This window comes from Colobus angolensis, unplaced genomic scaffold (assembly GCF_000951035.1).
Source record: "Colobus angolensis palliatus isolate OR3802 unplaced genomic scaffold, Cang.pa_1.0 Scaffold186, whole genome shotgun sequence".
Taxonomy (NCBI): Eukaryota; Metazoa; Chordata; class Mammalia; order Primates; family Cercopithecidae; genus Colobus; species Colobus angolensis.
In genome coordinates this window covers 2,087,345-2,107,432 of record NW_012114999.1, presented here as the reverse complement: position 1 = coordinate 2,107,432, position 20,088 = coordinate 2,087,345, and the positions used below count along the sequence as shown (strand labels likewise).

Sequence of the window (20,088 nt, the reverse complement as noted above, 5' to 3'; positions counted from 1 at the left end):
AAAGTGTGGATAAATATTACCATGTACTTCCAATCATGTTTTAATGAATCTTCACTCTTTGTCTGAAAAGGCTACAGAAGACAAACAAAACGTTACAAATAAAGTTGAGGTCCTTATGTGTCCTGTCCAAATCCCATTCCCCTGACTTATTCCACAGAGGTAACCCTATCCTGATTTGGGTGTTTATTTTGTACACTCATGTTAACCTACACCTACAAATAGTATATATCACAGTTCATCTATTCTGAGAGGCACCCTATCCTGATTTGGGTGTTTTTTATTTTGTACATTCATGTTAACCTACACCCACAAATAGTACATATCACAGTTCATCTATTCTGAGAGGCACATTGTTTTCACTTTTCGTTGTGTGTGTGGAGATGGGTGTCTTGCTATTTTGCCCGGGCTGGTCTTGAATTCCTGGCCTCAAGTAATACTCCCACTTTGGCCCCCTCGAGTGCTTGCATTACTGGAGTGAGTCACTGTGCCCAGCCTGTTTTCGCTTCTGTTTTTTTATTTTTTTTTTCTTTAATAACCACCTCTAGTCTTACCACGGTTTCACATTTTTAACATCTCTAAAATTTTTATGTGCTGGGTATGGTGGTTCATGCCTGTATTCCAAACACTTTAGAAGGCTGAGCCAGGAGGATTGCTTGAAGCCAGAAGTTAGAGACCAGTCTGGTAAACATAGTGAGATCATCTCTACAAAAAGTTAACTGGGAGTGGTGGTGCACACCTGTAGTCCCAGCTACTCTAGAGGCTGAAGCAGGAGGATCCCTTGAGCGCAGGGGTTTGAGGCTGCAGTGAGCCATGATCGCAATGCTGCATTCTAGCCTGGGTGACACAGCAAGACCCTATCTCTAAAAAAATAAAATAAGACAGTTCCAGGTGGGGGTCCGTAAAGTGCAGCAGCCACAGCCAGCTACCTCATGCTCAACAACAGCGCCTAGATGCTCATCCTGGGGCTGGGCACCTGCAAGTCCCCCTTGGGCCAGGTAACTGAAGCTGTGAAGGTGGCAATCGACATCGGGTACTGCTGCATTTACTATGTCTACATGTACCAGAACGCGAATGAGGTAGGGGTAGCCATTCAGAGGAGCTACCCACTGCGGGTCTCCTCTGAGCTGTTCTGTCACTCAACAAAGCTTCTCTTTGTATTGCTCACCCTCCACTTGTTTGTGTACCTCATTCTTCCCAGACACAGGACAAGAACTCAGGACCTACTGAATGGTGGGGCTAAAAATGCTGTAACACAAATGGCTGAAACACACCCCTTGTTCACCACGTTGCAGGCAACAAGAAGAAAAGGCAAGAGAAGGAGAGAAGAGCTGCAGCCCTTCGGGGAGCCCAGACCTATGAGCTTCCCGAGCCAGGGCTGTGACACCCTCTTTAGGGCTCTGTGGTTCCTGGTGTCTCCAAGCTTCCGGCATCACCACGTTCCCTGGTGTCAGCCATGGAAGCTGCTTATGCTACGCCTGGTCCAGCCACAGCCTCACAGGGAGCTGGTGCCTGGAGCTGCTCACACCACCACAGCAGGCATGCCTGGCTATGCATAGTGGCCAGTGCCTACAGTTGTTCACATACCCCTTGCCATTCTGCACCTAGCTCACTCTTGACAGGTATGGGATCCAGGGTAGTAGCACAAGCCAAGTGCAGCCTGCCAGGCTGAGTGGGTGGAATGAGCCCAGTAGGCCAGAGCAAAACTCAGGCAAAAGTGCCACTGGCCACAGAGGTTTCTGGCTGGTGAAGCAACACCCCAAGGATCCCAAAACAGCATAGAGTGCCTCCTGCTTCTAGAAATCTGTAAGTATAAAAATTTCTTCCTTCATGTCAGTCATGTGTCTGTATCTTACTATACCTGATTAAAACAAACCCCCCGAATACATTCTAAAATATGCATTAAAGCCAGGCACAGTGGCTCATGCCTATAATACTTGCACTTTAGGAGGCCAAGGCAGGAGGATCGCTTGAGTCCAGCAGCTCAAGACCAACCTGGGCAACACAGTGAGACCCCATGCCTAAAAAAAATTTAAAAATTAGTCAAGTGTGGGCCGGGAGCAGTGGCTCACACCTGTAATCCCAGCACTTTGGGAGGCCGAGACGGGCAGATCACGAGGTCAGGAGATAGAGACCATCCTGACTAACACAGTGAAACCCTGTCTCTACTAAAAATACAAAAAATTAGCTGGGTGCAGTGGCGGGTGCCTGTAGTCCCAGTACTCCGGAGGCTGAGGCAGGAGAATGGCGTGAACCCGGGAGGCGGAGCTTGCAGTGAGCCGAGATTGTGCCACTGCACTCCAGCCTGGGCGACAGAGCGAGACTCGGCCTCAAAAAAAAAAAAATTAGTAAGGTGTGGTGGGGCAAGCCTGTAGTCCTAACTATCTGAGAGGCTGAGGTGGGAGGATCGCTTGAGCCCAGGAGTTGGGAGCTACAGTGAGCCACGATCACAGCATTGCACTCCAGCCTGGGTAACAAAGCAATACCATATCTCTTTAAAAAAAAGTAAGACTATATGTATCTTCTGTAGATTTTTTCTTATAGTTTTTCTTATTTGATTTTAATTTTTTATTGAGTGAAGTACAGAAATCCTGATTGAGTGAATGTTTTAATAATGTGTATACTTACTTAACTACTATCCCAATCAAATAGAGAACACTTCCAGCTCCCCTGTGTACCTTCCCAGTGAGTATTCTTTACCCCAAAAAGGTAAGCACCATTTGGACTTTTAACAACATATGTTAATTTTGCCTATCCTCAATTTGCTATGGAATTATACAGTATTCTATTGTGTCTGGCTTCTTCTACTGAGCACTGTATGTGTGATATTAACCCATGTTGTTACATAGTTGTAGCTGCTCTTTTTTACTGATGTGTGTAATTAATTATGTGAACATACCACAGTTTATTTCTCAATTACACTGTTGATGAACATTTAGCAATTACAAATAAAATGTACATTCTTGTACATGTCTTTTAACATAGGGACTAAGTTTTGTTGAAATGAATGGTGGATCCTAAGGCAGGCTTATGTTTACCTTTAGCAGCTACTGATAGTTTTCCAAAGTGGTTCTACAAATTTACACTTCCATTAGAAATGCAGAAGAATTTCAATTCCACATCCTTGCCAAAACTTGTTTTTGAGAGTCTTTTCCATTTTAGCCATCGTGGGCCATAGCAGGCCTGATGTTTCCATTTGTCGTCATTGTTTTGACTAGTTTAGTTATTTGTGGGCAGATTTTTAATTACTGATTTGATATCCCTAACAGCTATATATACAGACACACATATATATATGTACACACATATAGATGCACACACACACACACATATATATATATTTTTTTCAGGTTTTCCATTTATTTTAAAGTTAGTTTTGTTAAAGTATATTTTGCTGAGAAATTTATTTAGTCTAAGTTTTCAAATGTATCATCTTTAAAATGATTCAGTTATTGGTCTTATTTCTTACATATTTCTTATGGCTTACCAATTTATAGTTAAATGTGTAGTTTGGGAGTCCCTTGTCAATCCCAACACTTGTGCCCTTTCTGCTTTATTAATCTTCTCTGATGCCCATTTTCTTGTTCATTGTGAAAATAACCACACTTAGGTTTTGGTAATCCTTTATATTGTTTCATTGTTTTCTATTCATCCATTTCATCCTTATCTTTATTATTTCCTTACTTCTATTTTCTCTGGTGTTCATTCTTTCTTCTGATGTCCTCCTTTTCCTGACCATGCAATTGGCTATTTTAGTTCATTAATTTTCAGTCATGATATAATACATGTATATAAGGTTAAATTTTTTCCTCTAAGAGTGTCTTTAGGTACAGCCTACAAGCAGTGATGCACAATTTTTTTTATATCACTCAGTTCTAAAAGTTTTCTAATTTATTCAATAGTCAATGAACACCAGTAAGCCTGGTTTTACATTTCCAAACATACAGGATTTCAAGGAGTTATATTCTAACTTAACTGAACTGTGGTTGGAGAAGATAATACATACTACATCAATCTTTTGGAATTTTTTCAAATTCATGCTATCTGGCATAGTGAGGTAACAGATTAATTACATCTGCTTGAAAGAACGTCAATTTCAAACTGTTGACTACAGGGTTCCATATGCACATCCATTAGATCAAGAATATTGGCCTGGCGCGGTGGCTCAAGCCTGTAATCCCAGCACTTTGGGAGGCTGAGACAGGCGGATCACGAGGTCAGGAGATCGAGACCATCCTGGCGAACACGGTGAAACCCCGTCTCTACTAAAAAATACAAAAAACTAGCCAGGCGAGGTGGCGGGCGCCTGTAGTCCCAGCTACTCGGGAGGCTGAGGCAGGAGAATAGCGTAAACCCGGGAGGCGGACCTTGCAATGAGCTGAGATCCGGTCACTGCACTCCAGCCCGGGCCACAGAGCGAGACTCCATTTCCAAAAAAAAAGAATATTCATTGTCTTATTCAACACTTCAAGTCTTAATTTTTTGTTACTTAACAATTCCTGATAAATGTATAAAGAATTTTCCCCATATGAGGCCGGGCGCGGTGGCTCAAGCCTGTAATCCCAGCACTTCGGGAGGCCGAGACGGGCGGATCACGAGGTCAGGAGATCGAGACCATCCTGGCTAACACGGTGAAACCCCGTCTCTACTAAAAAAATACAAAAATCTAGCCGGGCGAGGTGTCGGGCGCCTGTAGTCCCAGCTACTCAGGAGGCTGAGGCAGGAGAATGACGGGAACCCGGGAGGCGGAGCTTGCAGTGAGCTGAGATCCTGCCACTGCACTCCAGCCTGGGTGATAGAGCGAGACTCCGTCTCAACAAAAAAAAAAAAAAAAAAAAAAAAAGAATTTTCCCCATATGACTACAGATTTGTTCTTTCCTCCCTGAAATTGTGTTATTTTTCTTATGTATTTTGGGACTAAATTATTAGATACATATAAGTTTAGAGTCTTTATATCTTGCTGGTTTACAGTCTTTATATCTTCTTGGCTGTCACTTAAACATTATACGAGTCATTTTAATGTTGGTAATGTTCGTTGCATTGAAGTCTATTCTGATCCTAATATAGTAATATCAACTTTGCTTTGGTGCGTATTTGAAACATTCCTTTCCATTCTTTTTTTTTCTTTTTTGAGACAGAGTCTCGCTCTGTCATTCAGGCTGGAGTGCAGTGACATAATCTCGGCTCACTGTAATCTCTGCCTCCTAGGCTCAAGCAATCCCTTTCACCTTAACCTCCTGAGTAGCTGGGACTCCAGGCGTGTGCCACCACACCTGGCTAATTTTTATATTTTTTGTAGAGATGGGGTTTCGCCATGTTGCCCAGGTTGGTCCTGAACTCACGAGCTCAAGTGATCCACCTATCTTGGCCCCACAAAGTGCTAGGATTACATGTGTTAGCCACCGCACCCCGTCTGCTTTCTATTTTCCTGTGTCCTTATGTTTTAGGTAATCTCTTACAAACAGCATAAAGCTAAACAATCTCTCCCTTTACACTGGCTTTTTAATCCATTATGATTAATCTTCTCCACCCAAAAAATAGTCCTTGCAAAGGTTTTGATCTTTAAATCTCAGAATGTGTCCTAGTCTATTTGTGCTGTTAGACAAATACCATAGTCTAGGTAGTTTATAAAAAATAGAAATGTATTTCTCACAGTTCTGGAGGCTGGCAAGTCCAAAATCAAGGCACTGGCAGGTTGGTAGGGCCTAATCTCTCTGCTTCCAAGATGGTGCCTTAAATGCTACATCCTCCAAGGAGGAGGAACACTATGTTCTGACATGACAGAAAGGAAAAAAGGGACAAACTTCCTCTGTCAAGCCCTCTTATAATGGCATTAATCCATTCATGAAAGCAAAGCCCTTGTGACTTAAGTACCTCCTAAATGCTCCACTTCCCAACAGTGTTGCATTGGCATTAAGTTTCCAATATAAAAAACTGGGTGGACACATTCAGACCATAGCAGAAAGTCAATATTCATTTTAGTTCTTCAAAAAGCTCTAATAGTCTTCATATCATATCTCTACCTAAAAATCTCAATTGGCTATTTATGCTCTCCAGGTTAAGATACAAATCCTTTGGTATAACACACAAAGTCATTTACAGTCTGGATCCAGTGTGTCTTTCATGTCTCATCTCCCATTACACCTATTCACTTATAAGAACATAAAATTACTTAAGAGTTCTTCAGCAATGATACTCTTTAATACATCTATACCTTTGCACATGCTGCCCAGTGTCTGTCCCCACTTACTCACTTTGTGAAACCAAAGTCAATACTTAGCTGGGCGCAGTGGCTCAGGCCTATAATTCCAGCACTTTGGGAGTCCAAGTAGGGTGGATTACTTGAAGTCAGGAGTTTGAGATCAGCCTGACCAACATGGTGAAACCCTGTCTCTACTAAAAATAAAATAATCAGCTGAGTGTGGTAGTGCACGCCTGTAATCCCAGCTACTCGGGAGGCTGAGAAAGGAGAACTGCTTGAATCCGGGGGGCAGAGGCTGCAGTGAGCCAAGATCACACCACTGCACTCCAGCCTGCAAGACAGAGTAACACTCCATCTCAAACAACAACAACAAAGTCAATACCCTGAAAATCATCTCTTTTCTAAGTTCTATAGAGGAAACGAGTAGCTCTTCCTCTTTATTTTTTCTTGGCAGCTATATTGTGAATGTGTTCTTCATGTATTATTATCTCACTATTTTAAATAACCATACGCAAAGCTTATCTGAGTAAGTAAAGTGTGAATTCTAGAATATTTAACCACAAAGTTTATATAATAGTTACGAATTATTAGTATTTATTAAGAGGTACCTTACATTTCTTTTTTTATTTACTCTTCATATCTATCCATATAAAGATAATATCGTCTTTATTTAACAGATGAAAAAAACCTGAGATTTCAAAAGGTTGTATCATTTGGCCAAGGTAACAAAACCAATGAGAGGTAAAATCTAAAAATTTTCTAACTAACTCCAAAACCTAAGCATTTTCTGCTAAGCAATATTGCAAATATTGCTTAGTACAATGTTTGTAATATTGCTTAGTACAGATTATGGCTTTATACTGTATAAAAACTGCTATAATCCTATTTCATTATAAAATCTTATTAGCTTAAACTAAAAAAATTTAAATCTTTATCACTTTAAAAGTGAACTGGCATTCAGAGTTAATGGTTCCTTGGACAGAGACACTTAAAAGACTTTATCTCAAGATATAATTTATACGAAATAGATATTTTTGTACTACTTATATATTTCTAAAGGAAGATCCAACCACACATTCTCATGTATTGAGTTTCTTTCTCTATGAGGCAAAATTTTCTTTTTAAGAGCTCATTCAACATTTTATTCAGTTTTATTAGAGGTAATATTAATTTACAGGCTTTTTCCCTGTTAGTATTTTAAACTCAGTATACTGGTTTCAAATAGGCCATAGAACTTAATTTCAGAAATAAGTATCATTACACTGATAATCATTATCAGTTTTGTGGAAATTCAGCCCAATCCAGAATGCTAATAACATAAACTCCACACACAAACATTTTAATGGAAAATTTCAAAAAATTAATAGATAAAAAAATAAGTTATTCTATTGCCAAATCTCTGAAATTTTTTCACTTCAAAAATTAACTAGAATTTTAAACAGGTAATATATTGTTTTATTCCCTTTCAAAAAAATGTATTTGCTTTAAAAACACATACCTTTTTCCTTGTTTGGTTTGTTCAAGTAAGTCCACCTTTAATTTTATACATTCCTCTTTGGACTCCTGCAAACTCTGTTCCTTTTCAATTACCATTTTCTGGCTCTGTTCCAGCTTATTTTCTGCCTCTCTATAAAATAAAGGATACTTTAAGACTACTAAAGAGATTATCCCAGGTATGCAAGAATAATTTAATATTAGGAATTATATTTGTTTAAATCAATGAGTTAAGAGAAACAATATACAAAAAGAGACAGAGAAAAAGGTATATTCATCACTTGTTAATTAAGAGTTTTTTTAAAAATAAAAGAATACTTCCACCAGTTGATAAATATATCTGAAGTAATAACTCACATCATATTTTATAGTCAGATACCAGAAGCATTCCTGTATAGTTCAGAAACTAAATAAGGATGACTGTTATCATCCCACATCCAACAACTTTACTAACAGTTCTACCCACTGCAAAAAGCAAATATGAAAAAGTATTAAGAAGTATAAATGCTGAAAAGGAAAGACAAAATTTTTTTTTTCCTACTCTTTGAGTCAGAAACAAAATTTTCCTTATTTGCTGATAATACCATTAGCTACCAATTACAAAATAATTATATTACACAAAAGTCAGTAACCTTCCCATACACTAGCAATGAACAAAGGAGGAACAATTCATAATTACCAAAAATATAAAATACCTACAAATAAATTTAAAATAATATATGTATTAGAAAGAAAATTACAAAACTCTGATGGACATAAAAGACAACTTTAGTATGCAGCAAATCATTTGCAGAACTTGTAAAACACCTCCCAACTTGGTTCGGTATGCCAGAGATAAGGCCTGAGAATTTGCATTTCTAACAAGTTCCCAGGTGATGCTACTATTGCTGGTCCTTTAACTATACTCTCAGAATCACTCAGAGTAATATGTTATTTAATATGCATATATTTCCCATTTTATTCAAAGCAGAAGAGAATAAATTATAAAGTGCCTGATGGCAAGGCATGACAGCTCATGCCTATAATCCCAACACTTTGAGAGGCCAAAGCAGGAGGACTGCTTGAGGTCAGGAGTTTGAGACCAGCCTGACCAACATAGTGAGACCCTGTCTCTGCAAAATAAAAAATAAAAAGCTCAGCTGGGCACAGTGGTGTGTGCCTGTAGTCCCACTACTTGGGAGGCTGAGGCAGAAGGATCATTTGAGCCCAGGAGGCTGAGGCTGCAGTGAGCCATATTGCACCACTGCACTCCAGCCTAGGTGACAGAGTGAGACCTTGTCTGTAAAAATAATAAAAGTGTCTGACTCCTTTACATTTTATTTCTTGAACTCCCTTTGAAATACTGAGTATATACTGCTATGTAGGTGAAGAAATGAACTAATTCATATTTGATAAAAGCATATAAATAGGCATCTCACCTTAGTCTTTTTTAACCCCTATATACTGCATGCAACCTACAGCCAAGAGGAGTTATGATTGACTAAAAATAGATTCAACGAGTTCTAAGACAACTGAACACCATTAGGTTATGTAAATATATTAGGTATGGGGAACAAGATTTAACAAGATATAACAAAATGTAAAAGTAGAAAATAAAGCTTTGAGAGCTATAAAAAGTATATTTACCTCAAAACTTTATCTTGAGCTGAAACCTCTGCTTCCAAATTTATAATCTGTTCTTCTAAGATTGGGACACTGGCTGCCTGCTGTTGAGCAGACTCAAGCATAGAAACCTAAAATATAGAAACAACTTTTATAGTACTTTCAGAAAATAAATTAACCTACTGGGCCCTTAGTTTTTTTCCTGTCAGATGAGGGGGTTCAACAGGGCTCCCAAATCATTGCTCAGATATAAAGCTTCCCATCTATTCCTATAAATCAACATTTATATGGGCATATCATTATTATAAGCCAGCCCTGGCATGTAAGCTCCTGGCATTACCTTCAACTTATAACTGAAGAGTTATTTAGGGGAGAAAATAGAATCTCTACTGATAAGCATCTAGCAAGATTAATTTTACATAAATTAGATAATTAAATATAAAACATCAAACTATAAACAATTATGAAAGAAAATATTTATTGAATTTTTATGATTTAAAGACCTAATTATAGAATACATGTTACTAGAAATAATCTAAATACAGAAAAGCATAATGACCCTGCAATTTGTATTATAAAGAGAGTACAACTACTATAGCAGGATGGGAACCCACAATCTAAATGGTATGGAAGAAAGTATCAATAAGATAACTATCACTGAAAAAGAAGTTTAGAACATGAAGGCACGAGGTACTGTAGAGGACGGAAGTGAGGACCCAATGAAAAAGCAGGGATACAGTTTAAAGTATCTGCAAATAACAGTTATCCTTTTGCCCACTCCCAGAACACTAATAGCAAGGTGTTGGCATACTAGGAACGAGGCAGAAAGTTTATTATCAGAAGAAACTGAACAGAAGAAGCTTGAGACTGTGGGACACTAAGAATAATGAGCAGGAATGAAGTACAGCTATAACAAGGGAATTAATATAAAACGGTTAGCTCCACCTTACTACTCTATTTTGTTTTTGGTTATCCCACAGGTGAGAAACTAAAGGAGTCTTTGCTGGAGAAACTCAATAGCTCCAAAAAAAAAAAAAAAAAAGTCTCTTTCCATGCTGATAGCACTCCCACAAACATGGTAAACATTCCTAAAACCTGCGGGACTTTCTGTAAGAACTGTGGCAAGCACCCAACCCCAGAAAGTGACACAGTACAAGAAGGGCGAGGATTCTCTGTATGCCCAGGGAAAGTAGTGATATGACAGGAAGCAGAGTGGTTATGGTGGGCAGACTAAGTAGATTTTCCAGAAAAAGGCTGAAACTACAAAGAAGATTGTGCTAAGGCTTGAGTGCATTGAGCCCAACTGCAGATCTAAGAGAAAGCTGACTACTAAAAGATGCAAGCATTCTGAAATGGGAGGAGATAAGAGCAGAAAGGGCCAACTGACCCAGTTTTAAGTGTTATCTTTTGTTTTATTACAAAGACAATAAAATCTTGAGTTTATGTTAAAAAAAAAAAAAGAAAAAGAAAAACATCTCATACTGATACTGTTTGGGAGCTGGCAGGTGTTTCCCTACAAAAGAACCACCTCCCTAACCATCACCCAGAAATAAAGTCCACTGGACAACCAACCACCAATCTGCATTTAAATGCCTTTCTCTTAAATATGAATAGCTAAAATACTAACATCTGAAAAAAAGCTTCTTTGTTTTTTTTTTTTGAGACGGAGTCTCACTCTGTCACCAGGCTGGAACGCAGTGGCGCAATCTCAGCTCACTGCGACCTCCATCTCTGGGTTCGAGCAATTCTCCTGCCTCAGCCTGCCGAGTAGGTGGGACTATAGGTGCACACCACCATGCCCAGCTAATTTTTGTATTTTTTAGTAGAGACAGGGTTTCACCATGTTGGCCAGGATGGTCTCGATCTCTTAACCTTGTGATCCACCCGCCTCAGCTTCCCAAAGTGCTGGGATTGCAGGCGTGAGCCACCATGCCCGGCCCAAAAGCTTCTAACATAAAAGTCAGAGGCCTAAACAAATGAAAAAGGAAAGGAAAGCAAACATGAAAAAAAATCATTAAATCTTCAGAGTGCTGAGAGAGAATACATTAGTATGTTATGAAATACAAAACAATCAGAACAAAAAAAACTTTAGAAACTGAAAGAAGTATGACAGCCAAAATAAAAGATACAATAGAAGTGCAAAAAATAATGTTGAGAATACCTCCTAAATAAAAATCGCATGGCCAGGCACTGTGGCTCAATCCTGTAATCCCAGCATTTTGGGAGATGGGTGGATCGCTTGAGTCCAGGAGTTCAAAATCAGCCTGGGCAACATGGCAAAACTCCATCAAAAAGACAACACAAAAACTAGCCAGGTATGGTGGCATATGCCTGTAGTCCCAGTTACTTGGGAGGTTACGGTGGGAGGATCACTTGAGCCCAGGAGGTCAAGGTGGCACTGAGCTGTGATTGCACCATTGCACTTCAGCCTGGGCGACAGAGCAAGACCTTGTTTCAAAAAAAAACACAAAACAAAACAAGGCTTATATTCAAAAGACAAGTAATAACAAATGTTTGCAAGAATGTGGAGAAAAGGGAAATCTTCATACGCTGTTGGTGGGAATGGAAATTAGTACAACCATTATGGAGAACTGTTTGGAGGTTCCTCAAAAAACTAAAAATACAGCTACCATATCCAGAAATCCCACTGCTGGGCATATACCCAAAAGAAAGGAAATCAGTATATTGAAAAGGTATCTGCACTTCCATGTTTGTTGCAGCACTGTTCAAGAGCCAAGACTTAGAAGCAACCTAAGTGTTCATCACAGATGAATGGATAAAGAAAATGTAGTACTTACACAATGGAGTACTATCCATCCATAAAGAAGAATGAGAATCAGTCATTTGCAACAACATGGATGGAACTAAAGATCATTATGTTAAGTAAAATAAGTCAGGCACAGAAAGACAAATATCATATGTTCTTACTTATTTGTGGGATCTAAAAATCAAAACAATTGAACTCATGGACATAGAAAGTAGAAAGATGGTTACCAGAGGCCAGGAAGGGCATTTGTCAGGGTGGGAAGAGGTGGGGATGGTTAATGGGTACAAGAAATAGAAAGAATGAACAAGAACTACTATTTTATAGAACAACAGGGTGACTATAGTCAATCATAATAATTTAATTGTACATTTAAAAATAACTAAAAGACTATAACTGGATTGTTTATAACACAAAGGATAAATGTCTGAGGGGATGGATATCCCATTCTCCATGATGTGATTATTATGCTGCGTAATTGTATCAAAAAATCTAATGTACTCCAAAAATATATATGCCTACAATGTACCCACAAAAATTAAAAATAAAAATTAAGAAACAGAAAAATTTCCAGAACCAAAGGATACAAGTTTCCAGCCTAAAAGGGCTCTCAGATACCCAGTATGAGTAATAAAGGCCTATTCAAAGACACATTGTTGTACAGTTTTAAAACACCAGAATGGGAAGGTCCTAAAAACTACCATCTACCAAAAGTAAAAAACAAACAAATGGGAAAAAAAGAGATTACATGCTAAGGAAAGTAATTCACAATGGCAACAGACTTTTCAAAGTGGCACTGGAGGATAGAAGGGAGTAATGCACTAAAAATTCTAACATTAAATAATTATCAAACTGGAATTTAATCATGAGTGAAGAATAAATTAAGACATTTGCAGACAGGCAAGGAAGTAATTGGAAGATATGCTCCAAATACAGAAAGAATAAACTAGGAAATAACAAAAAATAGAATTCAGGAAACAGTAGATTCAACCTAGAAGAACACCAAAGAGAAGTCCCAGGATGGCAGTTGGATAGCAGGTGTAGAGGGCAAAAAGCTCAGAAAGAGCAGGCTGCCAGGCTCCAGAAGAGTAAGTACAACCATTGCCAGAGGTAAGTTATGAATATATTGATTGATTTCTACAAAAGAGTCTCAATAGTGGGCATATATGAAACATCAAAAGCTCATACGTGGCCTGAAATAGGTGGCTTCCCTAAAAAATATTTCAACAACTTAGAAAATGCTGAGCTGAGAAGTACAATACTAGTATCTTACTTCCTCGCATAACCACTGGTGTGTTTATATCCTAAAAATAAAGGTTAAAAATGCTATTAGTTCAGTAATTATTAAATTATCTTTATGTCTCTTTTCTTACTTTAAATCACTAGCAATCATGACTTTAAAAAGAGAGATTATCTATAGTTGAAGAAAAATTTTAAAAATAAGCAGAAAAAACAGACAAATCACAAAGAAATCTAAATGGCAAACAAATATACTGAAAACGTAAATTTTGTAAGAAATCAAGAAAAACAGCATTTTTCCCTCAAACTGAACAAGAAAAGATGAGGAACCAAATGTAAATGCTTGAAAAACATTATTTCCCTAAAATATGGTCATTCTGCCTCTGGAAATCTACCTTAGAAATAATCTCAAACACTAAAGAAGTTTTATGTTCATTGCTGCATTTTGTTTTTCCTGTGCTGAAATAATCCCTAATAGCAGTTCGTTTTGTTTGAAAAAACAGAAAAGAAAAATAAAGTCTTCCCATAACTCCTCTATTTAAAACTACATATAATGTATATGTACAATGCTTATAAAAGCAAATAGTGAAAGCCTCACTCCAACCTTCCAATCGCTCTCGAAGTTATCAAGTGTGAAGCATAGTTTCTACCTTAATATATCACATGTATATATATTTACATACAAACACACACACAGACACACGTACACTTCTTATAAAGAGGAAAACTGAGATTATTATACGTGTGTAATGCTCTGTAATGTTTTTCTGCCACTAAATATATTAGGTAACAGTTTTTGAGTGCTGACTACACATAGACACCGTTTTAAGTGACTACAAACATTATATCATTTAAACTTTATCATGCTCCACATAAGTCAAACAACTTTGCATCTTAGTACTAGTATATTTACCTCATTTTTTAAAAAAATGTTTTGTTACAATCTATCTTATGGGTATACCATAATTTACTATGTCTCCATTATTGGACATTTTAGTTTCTTCTAATTTTTTGTGTAATACCAACCATTTAGTAAAAAAATAGGAAACCACTGAAATACGGGAATTAACTAAGTTACACTATAATCACATGAAATATAATGCTACTATAAAAAATGATCAATGGAAAAGCTATGTAAATGCATCAGAAAATGCACAGATTATATACACAGTAAAAAAACAGGAAACACCAAAACTATTTAAAACAGTCTGGATTCAACTACGTATTAAACTGGTAAAGCGGTTTCTAGGTGGAAACTCTGGGTGATCTTTCTTCCTCTTTTTGCTACTTTAAAATTTTTCAACAATGACAATGTGTTATTTTAAAAGAGAAGATAAGTTATACTTCCTTTGTATAAAAAATAAGACCACACAAATTGGTAATCTTAACACCTTAAGAAGCTGACTTATCTAAATGCGAAACTGTAAAGTTCCCTTCAATCATTTTCAGATATAATTCATACAATATTGATTTTATAACATGTTGATACTACAGTATTATAATGAAAATTACTTCACATAACACATTAAGGCAATGTGGCGATACAAGGACTATTTTTCCAATTATAAATCTTAAAACAATAACTATTTTCTGCTGGCAAACTCATTTCAAGATACATACTTTTGCTCTTGACTGTGTTAATTCAAAGTGGATAGATTCAAATTTTGTCATTAAGGAATGATTCTGTGTGACCAAACAAGCATTCTGTTGCCTAAGTTTATTTAGTTTCTCTCGAAGGCTTTTAATCTCCTGATCCACAGGGGTAGAAGATGAAAACATCTGAAAGAATGAAAAAGAACAAATACATTTTCAATTATTTCAATTAAGGGTTACATGTAATTAATGGAAAACTATGAGCAATTTTTTTTTTTGTTGTTGTTGAGACGGAGTCTCGCTCTGTCACCCAGGCTGGAGTGCAGTGGCCGGATCTCAGCTCACTGCAAGCTCCGCCTCCCGGGTTTACGCCATTCTCCTGCCTCAGCCTCCCGAGTAGCTGGGACTACAAGCGCCCGCCACCTCGCCCGGCTAGTTTTTTGTATTTTTTAGTAGAGACGGGGTTTCACCGTGTTCGCCAGGATGGTCTCGATCTCCTGACCTCGTGATCCGCCCGTCTCGGCCTCCCAAAGTGCTGGGATTACAGGCTTGAGCCACCGCGCCCGGCCGAGCAATTATTAATAAAATGACTAAGCAGCTCAGAAAATGAGTTAAAATACTTAGTGAGTATTGACAAGGATATGCGGAACAATCAATACTCTCTCCTCCACTGCTGGTGGAAGTATATACAAGTATAATCTGGAAAACAGTGGTACACTTTGGGAAACTGGTTGGTATTATCCAGCAAAGTTGAGTATGCTAAGAACCAATAATATCATCCCTAGATATAAACCTGATAGAAACTTTTGTACTTTTGCACGTGCAGATATAAAATTATTCATAGCTACATTGTCTACAAGAGATAATAAATGGGAAGAACCCAAATGTCACCAACAATAAAATGGATAATAGGTAAAATATTATTTTATCTGTATACATATTTTTATATTCTTTTTATACATATTTTACAATATTTAATTTTCGTGAGGATTGTGATTTTCAAAACATTTCTTTTAATTAACTTTATTTTAAGTGATTTATTTATGCAATTCAAAATTCAAAACTATATAAAAGAAAAAGTATACACAGAAGTCTCTTCCCATCTTTAATAGGTGGGTAACCACTTCTATAAGTTTCTTGTTTAGTCTTCTAGTGATTCCATACACATCCATAAGCAATACAAATTACCCACTTCCCTCCTCTCCTTATGCAAAAACTAGCACATTAAATATAACATTCTGCACCGTGCATTTTTTTTTTAACTTGGAACAATATACACTGGCAATCTCTCCATAATAAATACATTGACAAACTCCTTTTTTTTCTCAACTGCATAGTTTCCATTGCATGAATAAACCATTAACTAACCGCCTATTACTAGATACTTTAACTATTTCTAATCTTTTGATATGATAAACAATGCCTAATTTCATATCCTGCAGGTGTGTCTATAGTATCGTTTTCCAGAAATGGGAGTTCCAAGTCAAGGTAAATGTATTTGCAATTTTGGTAAATATTGCCAAATGCATCTCAGTTGGGGTTATATCACTGTGCATTCCCACTAGGCAATGTACCCGTACCCAATATCACCAATAAAATAACATCTCAAACATCTGAATGTTTAATAATTCTATAGGTAAGAACTAGGTAAGGTACTTAGGTATAGTTTCATTTTGAATTTATCTTATTATGAGGAAATTGGACACCTTTTCATTAGTTTGGATATCACTTTTATTTCTTTTTCCATTCACGTCTTTTGCCCATTGGGTTACTGACCTTTTTGTTCTCAGTTTCTAGGAGCTCTTTACACACTAGATTATCCTTTTGTCTTTGATAGGCATTACCATTATTGTTTTCCCAATTAAGGCACATATACAGTAAGAATGATCAGCAATTTGAATGAGGATAGAGATCAAATTTCTTGGAATTACATACCATGTAAACACGGAATTTGTTTCTAAAAAGTAGGTTCAGACAGCTTCATTAAGTAGCTTCCTTACAAAAAAGAAAGCTCTTAATGGTTGGCTTTCTGAAGTGGAAAGAGCAAATACATATCCAAAAAGATTATGTGCAACCATATCTGTGTATATACATGTAGGGAGTGCAGGGAACAAAGAATAGGAAGAGAGTGTAAAAGGAGATAAAACGGTTGAGTGAGGAAGAGGGATAAATGTAGGGAGATAAATATATGATAGAATAAGAAAAAGGAAGACAGTTTCAGACCAAGCAAAGATCTCTAACATCACGGACAAAATAGAAAGATAATGAAAGAATAGTGCCATACTATTCATAGTACTTGATCCAGGCTAAATGGTGGGTATACCTTAACCACTTAATAAATAATTGATTACCTATTATGTATAAGATGTAGTGTTAAAATCAAGGGGATTTTAATTTACTTAAGAAGACATTTAACTGCAAAAAGGTAATAAATAGATAAGTTTAAAAGTAGAGTAATACACCAAGATAACTACTTTCTTGTTAGAACATAAAAAGAACAGTTATATTCAAATTTTTGAGTACCAGAGTAAAAGATTACGGAAACCAAGAATAAGGTATTTAAAGAAAAACTGAAAAAAAAAATTTTTTTAAGTAGACAGGCCTAAAACCAACACTTCTTTTAACTAGATAGGTCTAAAAATAATAACCTTATCTCTTGCCTTTTTTTGAAAATCAGTGCTGCTACCAGATATTTTACAAACGTTTTCATAAGGTGAATGATTCAAAAGTCCAGGGTGGCTAGGCTGAACATCCAAAATTAGCTTTTCAGACCTTGAAGGATTAGGGGCATAATCAGAATTTTCACTTGGACTAACACTAGAGAAAAAAGAAAAAACATACTTCAGTTCTTGGATAGTTTATTCACTACAAATTGCTATACATTAAATAAGAAAATAGAAAACCTGAAATGCTGCTAAGTAGATTCACAGTTACGAACTTAAGGCAATGTTTCCACTAAATTTTAAATAAATCATAATTACTTTTAAACTAGCAAACTGTATTTCTAAAGCCTCTATGCTAAGATTACTTAAGATTCAAAAAAGCATTAAAAAATTAATAAAGCCCAAAAAATATATTTTATACTGAGTTCTAATACACTGAAAGTGTTTTTAATATGCAAAGAGACTTCTCTAATATTCCTATTTTTCCCTAAACTGAAAGTTATATTAAAAAGTATAAGAAAATTATTTATTATTCCAGAGGCACTTTAGAAACAATACATAATAATGAAATCCACACATTTTATATTGATATGTTTAAGGCACAGTGAATTCTGTATGTGATTTTACCTACTTACCTGGATAACTCTTCCCCTAAACTCTGCAAACTCCATTCTGTTATCTTCAGTTCATGTCTTAAGGAAGCAACATTTGCAAGCAAACTTTCCTCTTCATTGTCTTTATTATAGTAGTCTGATGAACTAGATTCCATTTCTTAAAAAACAATGAATTTCTTGTACCTTGCCTGAAAGATTCTGTAGTTTCAGTCAAAATACTCACACGAATAGAATTTAACTCATTAGTTTTCTATTTCAAATGTTGTGAAATCTTTCATGGCGGTTTAAAACAAAACAAAAAATCAATAATAATGAATTTATCTGTAGTGTAAAGCCATAAAGGAGTTCAATACAATTCCAATGAATGAATTTTTCATTTTAGCCAGGGTCTAGTTATTATAGCTCCCCTTTTCTAAGCATACCTGATCTTCCTAGCAATTGTTAAGTATTTTCATTCCATGTTAAGGAAACTAAGAATTAGACATTAAATAACTTGCTCAAAGTCGCACAAACTGTAAATGGTGAAATCAAGACTTGAATCCAAGTCATTAGGATGCAAAGACCATTAAATTATGTCTCATTGTAGCTTTATTATTTATTACATATCAATTTCAATACGAGGTGTTTGAACTTTCACAATCACACTACGAGTACTAGACATCTGATTAAATGGTATCATTACAGTCATTCATATTTTGTTAGAAGGGAATTTATTACCAGATAAAAGTTATCTCGTCCTCCTATGCCCAACAGTTACAAAATTTAAAAAACACACATTTACAAGTCACAACCATAGGGATCAAAATAACATTTGGCAGATCAACTTAAAGAAATAAACGAAGAAAAGCTTTTGTTTCTTCAGTGGATGAGTATTTCTAGGGTTGTGAAACTACTAAATTTCTTTGCATATAAAAAAATCATAATAAAGCATCATATTTTATTATTGTAATTAATACAATAAAAAAACTAAAGCTTTATAATCTCCACTACTTCGGTAGAGCTTTCTGCGCAATCTTAAAATTACATTCCTCTTTCAGATCCCATTTACCTTTTTCATTGTAGCATTTCCTTCAACGCCCTTCTTAGCATTCTGCTCCCATCCCAAGTTCCAAAAGGTTAGGAGTCCTGTCATTACGTTCAGGACTGCAATGTACTTACAGAAGCTCAATATTTTCAATGAATTAACAAATACTAAACTATCCTTCCTTCCCTCAACCAGTCAGAATGGTATGCTACATTTATTCCCCACTCAAAAATTCTCAAATGTAGGGAGGAAGATTAAAAAGAAAACTCCCACCTTATGGAAAGAAAGTGGCAGGAAATTAAATGAGATACTGTGTAATCTTAATAGACAAACTGGTTCTATCCTCTTTCCCTTTTTTGTTTCCACAAATTTCCTTCTGCTTAAGTGATAAAACTCTCGCAGACAAGTCAATAAATCAGGTCCCCATCTTGCTTTATCTATTCAACATCTCCAGCTCTCTGTAGGATGGTGAAGGAGAAAAGGGTTGAGAAAATTGGGCAAATTCTATAATGCCATTTGGTATTATATATTTCATCTTAAATCAGGTTTTAGTTCAACATCTGTGTATTTTCATGTAAGAAATAACTGTCAGACCGGGAGCGGTGGCTCACGCCAGTAATCCCAACACTTTGGGAGGTTGAGGCAGGTGGATCACGAGGTCAGGAGTTAAAACCTGGTCAAGATGGTGAAACTCCGTCTCTACTAAAAATACAAAAAAATTAGGCATGGTGGCGGGTGCCTGTGATCCCAGCTCTGGGGAGGCTGAGGCAGAGAATTGCATAAACCCAGGAGGCGGAGGTAGCAGTGAGCCGAGATCACACCACTGCACTCCAGCCTGGGCGACAGAGTGAGACTCCGTCAAGAAAGGAGAGGGGAGGGGAGGAGATGGGGGAGGA

The 20,088-nt window shown here is 36.8% G+C and overlaps 1 protein-coding gene and 1 pseudogene across 1 annotated transcript in view; one reads left to right on the top strand and one right to left on the bottom strand.

Moving 5' to 3' along the window:
- The window catches only part of CCDC18 (coiled-coil domain containing 18), a 114,166-nt gene that overhangs the window by 92,267 nt on the left and 1,811 nt on the right, over positions 1-20,088 (bottom strand). Inside the window, exons 2-6 of the mRNA XM_011939996.1 lie at positions 18,190-18,325; positions 17,540-17,708; positions 14,919-15,077; positions 9,320-9,426; positions 7,698-7,826 (exon numbers count right to left, since the gene is read on the bottom strand). Coding sequence (XP_011795386.1) covers positions 7,698-7,826; positions 9,320-9,426; positions 14,919-15,077; positions 17,540-17,708; positions 18,190-18,323 — 698 coding nt within the window. The 5' untranslated portion in view covers positions 18,324-18,325. The remainder of the gene's footprint in view (positions 1-7,697; positions 7,827-9,319; positions 9,427-14,918; positions 15,078-17,539; positions 17,709-18,189; positions 18,326-20,088) is intronic.
- Positions 10,371-10,692, top strand: LOC105510298 (annotated as a pseudogene).